Here is an 8,737-nt window from a genome sequence, read left to right as displayed (position 1 = left end):
CCCGTCTTGGGGGCCCCTCCAATATAAACCCTCCCTCACGGGGCCCCTAGACCTGCGTAGGTATTAGGTAGAGTGTAAGGAATTAGTGTAAAAGGAGAGGCAAACACCCCTACAGACAGAGTAGAGGGGCCCTCCCGAGGGGGCCCCTCACCAGTTTGGGGCCCCCTAAACCTGCGGTTTGTATGTTAATGGCTATACTGAGGAGAGGAGACTACGAGGGATTACAGTAGGGATAGGGAGGAAGCAGAGGGGCCCCTTTGTTTTAACATTATTTATGACGGTCGTCCCCTCCTCTACTTTATAATGCAACAGCACAGCAGCAGGCAGCTAACTTACCTGCTGCTGTACTGTACTCGTGTTGCAGTGCGGTGTACGTACACCCTGTTGCAGTGCACTACGCTGCTTCTTAAGGTGTACGTACACCCGTGTACTCTTCCCATTAGCGCTGCCGGTGGTGACACCTGTGGGCCCCCCTGCTGCAGAAGGTGTCTCGGGGCCCCAAGGGGGCCCCCAACAACCAACGGTTGCAGGGCATCTGTTTCATCTGAAGGTCCCTGCAGGGGGGCCCCCGGGCCCCACCAAGAAGCGGGAGGGTCCTGAGTGTGCTGCAGGATGTGCTCTTCTGAGGCAGCAGCGCATGCAGCGCTCTTGACGGGATCCTACGGTCCCCTAACTGCCATACAGGGGAGCAGTAAACCCCCACATGATGGGGGGCCCCCGTGGAGGGCCCCGGGCGAGGTAGGGAGGAAAGGGCATGGAGTTGTCCGTTGCGGGGTTGGATGCATCTGCTGCTGCAGCTGGTACTGCTGCTGGTACTGCTGCTGCTGCTCGCAGGTATGTCCCCGCCATCTAATGTGCTGCTGTTATCTTGATTATTTGTTGTTATTATTGGTGTTTTTATTCTAATTATTTTTTTATGAGGAAAAATTGGCAAAGAAAAGTAACAATGCTGTACCTCTGTAGGGGGTTTAGCCCATGGCCTATTGAATCCATCAGCAAGAAAAATTGGCGTCTTGGATTCACGGATTAGAGAAGAGGCGAGGCCCCCTCGACCTCGCCTAAACACTGTCCAGGTGCTGCTGGTGCTGCTGTTGCTGCTGCTGCTGTTGCTGCTGATGGGGGGACTACCCACGGGAGATCCCGCGGGGTTGCTATCAGTTTCCCCTGCAGAGGACGGCGCGGCGAACTCCTGTTGCTGCTGCTGCTGTTGCTGCCGCTGCTGCGCCAGCATACGCATCGCGAGCAGGACGGTGTCTGCACACCCCAAGTACGCAGCTTATGGTTTGCATTGTTTGCATGTCTGCTGCTCCATCTTCATTAAGGTGTTGGGGACATAAAGAAATAAAAAACACATTGTGTTGCTAATACGGATTAGCTGTCCAGCTGCAGCTGTGAAGCTCATGAACTGCAGCACAACAGCAGCGCCTGCTGCTGCTGCAACTGCTGGTTTGTTGCTGCTCCATTCAGGTGTTACTTACTTGCGTTGATCTGCACTTCTTCTTGCTGTTGGCTTGAAGGTTCATGCGTGGTTTCCTCTTCTCCCTCCTTTTTATCCGCCAATTGCAACCCCTTCAATTCTTCTGGCAGTTCGTCACGTGACTGTGCGGCAGCAGGTGCTGCTGTTGCTGCTGCTGCTGCTGCAGTCTCGAGAAGGTCCCGCGCCTCAAGGAGTCGTTTCGTCATGGGGGCCTCCTGGGGGCCCCACGCCTGGCGCTCGCGAGCCTCTAGATCGTTCAGGGACGACCTTGGCAGAAGTGCTGCGGTGTACAGCGACTCAGAAACAGGTGGAGGCGTTTCTTGTAGGCGTGCCCTATCTGCTGCTGGTGCTTCAGGCTCTGTTGTTGTTGCTGTTGCTGCTGCTGCTGATGCCTTCATTTGTGTATGGACTATATGGCGGAGGGCAAGGAGGGAGGGGGCGGAGTTAAAAGGGAAATGCCACAAGTTGTTGCAGCAAAGCCCGTCAACGTACATCCGCAGATTCCACAACAGGCCTGCATGAGCAACGCACGATCAGCAACAGGAGCAGCAGCATTGGCAACAGCAGCAGCAGCAATTGCAGCAGAAAGCTTCAGTTACTGTATAAGATTCTAATACTGTGTCTCTCTGTTACCCCAAAGATATTCATGTGTCTTCTCTTTCTCGACAGACTCAATCGATTCCCCAGAAGTGCTGCAGTTCAACTTGTCTTCTGTTTCCATCTGTCCTGCTGCTGCTGCTGCTGCTGCTGCTGCTGCCGCAGCAGATGCACCACCGTCACTGAGTTCAGATTGCGAACCGTCTTCTTCCCAGGCCTGTGCCCTCAACGCGGCGTGTAGACCAGGAGCCCACTCCTCCAGCGCCTGCAGCGGCAGCAACAGGTGTAGCAGGATATCTGTGATGGAGCGTCGACACAGGTATATGCTGTGGTGCTATCTGGTGCCTAGCCGCCTTTTGCAGGTAACAAGCCACCACAGCTCTACAAGTTGCTAGCCACAGCCTCCACAGCTGGGTGGACAGCTAGCGGTTTCTTCTTACTCGCATGCTAGCAGCATGTTTCAGTTTGCTCTTGGATGTCGCCTGATGCCCCTCCAAAAGACAGGAAAAAATAACTCTTCCTTGCAGCACCACATCTACCCGAACAAACCCTTTAGGAGGACTCCCTGCTGCTGCTGCTGCTGCTTTTTCTTCCGCTGCCGTTTCTCCTGCTGCTGGTGTTGATGCCGCTGCTCCGTCTGCTGCAGGAGCTGCTGCTGCTGCTGGTACTGGTGGTTCTGCTGATGGTACTGGTGTTGGTGTTGTTACTCCTATCGGTGTTCCTACACTTTGGGCTGCTGTTGCTGTTGTTGTTTGTGCTGCTTCTGCTTGCGTCTCTGTAGTTTGTGCTGCTGCTTCAACTTGGATTGCATGCGGTGGTTTACCAGCCGCCTCCTCGCCATAAACTAAGCAGAAAGTCGGAGGGCTGTGTAGAGCAGCCTGCAGCAGCAGAAGACATACAAAAGAACTTTGCCGGGCGAGGAAATAAATAATAGCGAATAAACAATTAAATAAAAGCCTATCTATACACGGCAAACAACAGACAGGAAAGCACTAATGAACAGCACATGGGCGAGTCCTAGTATACAGCAGGGCAAGCAGCACCGAACAAAGAGGATAACAAATCGACAAGGAGAAAAGAAGGTAAAAAACAAACAAAAACGAAGAATAAACACAAACACAAGCAGCAGTACCCTGCAACAAACACCCTGCCTGTGTTCTTGTCTGATTGCCGACTAACCAGACAGAGATTATTGAGCGTGTTAGAGGGGGTCGTAGCACGAAGAGCAGCAGCTGCTTTGTTGAAGGTGGCAGCAGAGACAAGATCGGGATCGATGTTGACCTCGGCACATCCCCCCTCCTGTTCAGATTTTGCTGTTCCTGAACTCTCGGAGTTCCAGGGGCCCTCCTTTACAAGCTGCAGCAGCTGTGGGAAGCGCTGCTGCAGCAATTTCAAAGCGGCCTTCTGTTGCGCCGTCTTCTTGTGTGATGCACTGCTCGCAATGCCTGTCCACCGCTCCTCAGGCTTGGGGGACGACTCTGCAGTCTGAAGGGCCCCCTCTTCATCCTTAAGGGGCCCCTCTTCATTCCTTATAGGCCCCTCTTCACTCTTAAGTTCCCCCCCTTCATTCTTTAGGCTCTCCCCCGTAGTGTCAGGGGGCTCGTTGCTTGCCTGGGCGGGCCCCTCCGTCTGGCGGCGCTTTAACCTAGGCCCACTCAGCTCGGATTCGATGTCGCAGAGGAAACCGTCTTCACGCTCCTGGAAACTCCACTGAAAACAAATGGGAGGGAGAGCAAGCAGCAATAACAGTTCAACTGTTCAGCCAGTTCATCCGCCAGCGTCTGATGTGTGCAGACAGCTCATGGATCGATCCACACAAATACAGCTGTAGGCAGCACAGAGGCCCAAGGAGGAGGCGCAACAGTGTACAGAAATGAGAGCGAATCCCCTGCAAGAACCTGCAGAAGAAGATGACGTCTATATTAGAATAGGAGAGTGGAATAAGCAGGTTGACACGCCGCGACCCCACGCTCTACGAGGGAGCAAAACAGCAACTTCACGCACTTGTAGCTTGTTCTGTGCTGAGGGGTCTGTACTATCCAGCGGGACATTCGCGTTGGATACGACGAGTCTTTTTTGTGCGACCAATTGGTTGACGAGCTGCAATGGGGAAGTCTTAAATGGAGCTGCTGCATCAGCAGGAGCTCGTCCAGCAGCCTCTCGTTGTTGCTTTATGCTTTCTTCTCTTTGTTTAGCGACCAACTCAAAACTCTGCATGCGCTCTAACTCCTCCAGAAAAGCCCCAAAAAAATGCCAGTTAAACGTCTGGCGTTCCGCATCCACCCAACTCAAATCGTGGCAGTCGGGCCTGCGGCAAACGAGAATAGGCAAGGGGGAAATTGCACAAAACGTGGATATGGAGGCTACTTCTGCAATTAAACAGGAATAATCCGGCAAGGTACTGCAAGCGTACAGACTCATAATAGAACACAAACAGAAAATAACCTGCAAATAATAGATCGGAAACAAAAATGCCCCGTAGGTGCTGCACTGCAAAATGCCCAAAAGGAGAAATAACCACAGGAACGAGAATGCATGCATACATGCAGATGGGCGTGTATGCATGCAACCCCCTCGATAACGGCGTACCTGCGTCTTGTTGCCTCATAGGCTGCTGTAAATCTGGCGAAAGAGAAGCCTGGGAGTTTTGGCAGGTAGTCGTTCCCATTCAGTATACACAAGAGGGCGATGTCGTTTCTAGCGAGGTGGGACTTTCCTGAAGAGAAATGTACACCAAATGTAGGAACGCAATGGCCATAGTAAGTGCCGCCATTGCATGCAAACATAAATATTTGCATGTATTTTACGATGCCTCAAGAAGAGACTTCGTGCGTGCGTGCATACATGTCTACATGCAGGCAGCACGAGACAAGATGCAGGCATGCATGTTTGCATGTAAGCTACACGAAAAAAGGTGGTGCATGGGCTTGGAGCTGAAGAAGGCACATGTTCAATTCAGGAGGACTCTTGCTGTTTGCTCACCGGGAAACAAACGCTCCAATTCTCCCAAAAGCGCGCGGAGAGAGTAAATAACTGCAGACAAAACCGCACGCCCAACGTTACAAGTAAGACATTCGTAAGCCCTATGGGATCAATAGGATAGGTGCCTAGGCCGCAGTGCATGCATGCACAATATGGAGGTCTTAGCATGCCGCCCGCATGGAAAGCCATATATGGCTTAGCGGCTGCAAAGTGGAAATGTGCAGGCCTTTGCCTTGCCGCATGCACGCATACCTAGCGAGTTGCTGTGGCAAAAAGGCAAATATGTGGAGGATGCAACAAAAGTCGCTACATGCAGAGACGTCCGTTTCATGCATCTGAGGTGTGAAGAGCAGCGGAAGGAGAGACAACAGCAAAAACGGGGAAGTAGAGTGGTAATATTTGTGCAACAACTAAATGTACCTCTCGTGTGTTCAGAGTTTGCAAGATTTTGTGGTGAGTAGACAAAAAGATTTGCAGTAGAAGGTAAAGCAAGACACTGTACGACCAGGTCTGCGTCTCCTCCAATGATAACGATAGTGTCATTGGGGTCTATCCTTTTAATTTCTTTTCCTGTATTATCCTCCCTTTCCTGATATCTTTCTTGCTGCTTGTCTTTGTCTTCTGTACGCTTGCTACTCGATAATGCCTCACAAATCCAATTCGCCAGTTTCAACTCCCCCTCCCCAAACGAAGACGAACCCGATACGTAAACCCTAAAAAGCGCCACATAACTTCCCCTAAGAAACCGGCATAGCTTGGGGTTTAGGGTTTAGGTTTTAGGCATCATGTAGCGAAACTCGATACACTGCAGCACTTCCTCTTTTGTTAGCATTATTGCAGCATACAAACAAGTATACATCCCAACGGTCACCCGAGCTAGCCTGCATCTATTGAACCTGGATTCGGTACAAACTGCTTGCGGCTGTACGCAGTGCAAACAATATACGGAACAACAAGTAAAAATTAAGAACAAATAATCAAAAATATGTAAAACAATGGCATATAGTAGCAAATGGCAAATTCAAGCAATAACAATGAAAATAACCACAAGAACTTCACAGACCAGCACAAGGCAGTGCGTTTGGTGACTAACTTGTTGGCTTCCATTTGTCCAGAGCGCAGGAGTTGCTTGGCTAGCTTTCTGCATTCTGTTTCCACGCGGCGCATGAAATAAGTTCCAGGAGACAGAAGAAAGGAGGCTGTATGCGCATACACCGCAACAGGCAATGCAAACCACAACTCCTTTAAGTCCTGCACTGAGTCGTCGAAGTCATTTTCTCCTCCCTCAACAGCAAGAAGGGCCAAGATGCAACAGAATCAGCAGAGACAGATGGCAGCAGCTCCTGAGGAATGAGGAGACAGCAGCAAAGGCAAATGCCACGTGCAGCCAGCCCGTTGTAAATGCAAAAACCACAATACGCAGAATGAACAACAACCCCACCAAAACCACCACCATAACCCTTCCGGTGCAAACCCCTTACGAATACTGTAAGAAGATTTCCGCGTGCTTGTTATTCCCCCACTGAGTCGGTCATTTGCTGCTCCATCTTCTTCTTGCTCTTGTGCAGCAGTATCATCCTCTTCGTCGGGTTGTGGGTAGCCGCTGTCTGTCGTTGGCTGCTGATGGCCCCCAGCGAGACACTGTTCGATGCAAGCAGACAGTAGGCCGGCCCTCGCAGCTCTCTGTCTTCGCAACTGGGCGATAGTCAGTTTAGCAAGAGGAGGGACCCCATCAATGGCGAAGACAACACTCTTCTTCACCCTAAATCGCTTGAAAGTGCCCCGTATTATACACCACAATGCACGCAATACCCGGCTGTCTGCTGCGCTGCAACTCGTAGGGGCCCCAGTAGACCCCGCAGCCGCCTTGCCTTTCTCCGTGAAGGTAGATGGCGACGTCAGAGCGGCCTGCAGGCGCCAAGCAGCAGCAAGAACCAGGATGTCAGACAGCAGCAAAAGCAGCAGAAGCAGTAGCAGCAAGAGTAGCGGAAGCTGGGATGGGAAGAATGAGAGGGTGTGGGGTTTAAAGAGAGAGGCCCGAGAGAAAAGGAACAAGCGGAGGAAGAGTCTTTCGCTACCTGATGGAGCAGCTGGTTTAAATCGAAGAGGAGATGGTCTGCCTCAATAATGTCTTTCTTATGAACCTGCCGCACAGCCTCAGGAAATCGGTGCCGAAACCATTTGTGGAGGCCAGGGATGCCGCAACTTGCGGTGTCCGGATAGAGGAAGAGGAAAGATAACATGGCGGCTGCCACCGCCAAGACGGCACACCTAAACTGCATAGTCGTGCAGTTCAAATAACACGCCTTAATGCCCCCGACAGACAAAAGGGGCGGGGGACCCCAATGCTTGTTCTTAACCAGGTGGCTCCATGAGGTGGCTGGAAGAGCATGCAGGCATAATCTGAAAAGAAGTATGCGAACAGCGCCAACACAACGCCACGTTAACAGTAATCAACTGCTGCTGCTCCTCCTCCCGCTGTTAAAATGGTCACGTCGACTTTTTCGAAGCCTCGTCCACCCTCAAAGCAGCATCTATTCCTCAGCTAACAAAGATAGCGTCCTATATGTCGATATGGCGCAGGAATTCCACAAAACACGCGGAGAAGATGAATACGACTGGTGCAACCGCGGGGTCCGAATGTTCGTCCACAGTGAGGGAACAGCGTATATACAGAGGCAACGGCAATGTGGGTGTTTTGTGTATAAGAAGCTGAAGACAAAGCTCAAATTTGCAAGAAAGATGGAAAAGGAGGGGAAAGGGGTAATATTGGGCACAAGTCGTTCCACTTCTACAGAGTAGTATGCACGCATGTGTGTCCTGTCCTGAGGGTGACACCGATATCGGTATTCGTTTTCTCATAAAACAGAAATAAATGCGTTTTAACAATTTATGAATTATGTAAAAGACGACGGCAGCGGCAAAGAAGGTGCTCGGGGCTCGTACGGGGTCGACCAGTCGGAGTGGCATTCATGCGGCCCCCAGCGACACAGGGACTGGCGCGTAAACGGAAATGCAGAATTTAGCTAAACTTACACTTTATTTTAATGTAATTTTGGGGGCAAACATCTTCGAAGCAGTGAGAATAACTTTGCGCAGAGACAAATGGTCTAACGCATCGGGGGTATACAGCTGGTGAAATTGCCTCACACGACCAGCGAGCTCGTGGAGAAGAGGCCTAAGGGAAGCCACGCATTCCTGCCTCATGGACACACTACAACTCTATTTGTTTAATTTTCGTCGTTAAGAAACTATTTCTACAGTCTTTATGATCCACCTCAGTAGCGGAGGTGAAGGACGACGGCGAGCCCTTGCTCTTCTTTGTCGTGTAGGCTGTGTTGCATGTGGTCCGGGTTCAGTGTTAAATCTCTGAGACCCAATATTTCTTTTGATATGTTATTCTAGCGCTTTCTGGTCATTCAAATGACAGCGTAGCGTTTCTTCTCCTTTTTCGCGGTTCTGTGAGGAGCCTCGTTGCAGCAAACGCAGCAGCGAGCCGACTCCGGCCGCCTGCTCTTGTGGACCATTGAATCTACATGCCCGCATTTCTGCATTGAAGGCGAGTCTGGGCTAGCAATTGCATCTCCCGAGTCTCAGTCATTTAATCTCCGAGGGTATTCAGTTGTACGTTTTGCAGCGTTTCCTGTTTTGCAGCAGCTGCCGACGACCTGTGCAGCAGTT

The 8,737-nt window shown here is 51.2% G+C and overlaps 1 protein-coding gene across 1 annotated transcript; it reads right to left on the bottom strand.

Moving 5' to 3' along the window:
• Positions 1 to 332: 332 nt before the first annotated feature.
• Positions 333 to 7,338, bottom strand: EMWEY_00007770 (hypothetical protein, conserved; the record flags this gene model as incomplete). The annotated part of the gene is made up of 13 exons (XM_013478525.1): positions 333 to 659; positions 956 to 1,254; positions 1,479 to 1,991; positions 2,111 to 2,339; positions 2,515 to 2,952; positions 3,254 to 3,784; positions 4,079 to 4,382; positions 4,664 to 4,790; positions 5,057 to 5,107; positions 5,477 to 5,769; positions 6,150 to 6,255; positions 6,538 to 6,964; positions 7,210 to 7,338. 13 exons carry the CDS (start codon positions 7,336 to 7,338, stop codon positions 333 to 335), a joined length of 3,774 nt encoding a protein of 1,257 aa, XP_013333979.1.
• Between the last annotated feature and the right edge of the window lie 1,399 nt (positions 7,339 to 8,737).

This window comes from Eimeria maxima, genomic scaffold (assembly GCF_000499605.1).
Source record: "Eimeria maxima Weybridge genomic scaffold, Emw_scaff47, whole genome shotgun sequence".
Classification (NCBI taxonomy): domain Eukaryota; phylum Apicomplexa; class Conoidasida; order Eucoccidiorida; family Eimeriidae; genus Eimeria; species Eimeria maxima.
Note: the sequence above shows the minus strand (reverse complement) of the source record. Positions and strands in the feature narration are given on the sequence as shown.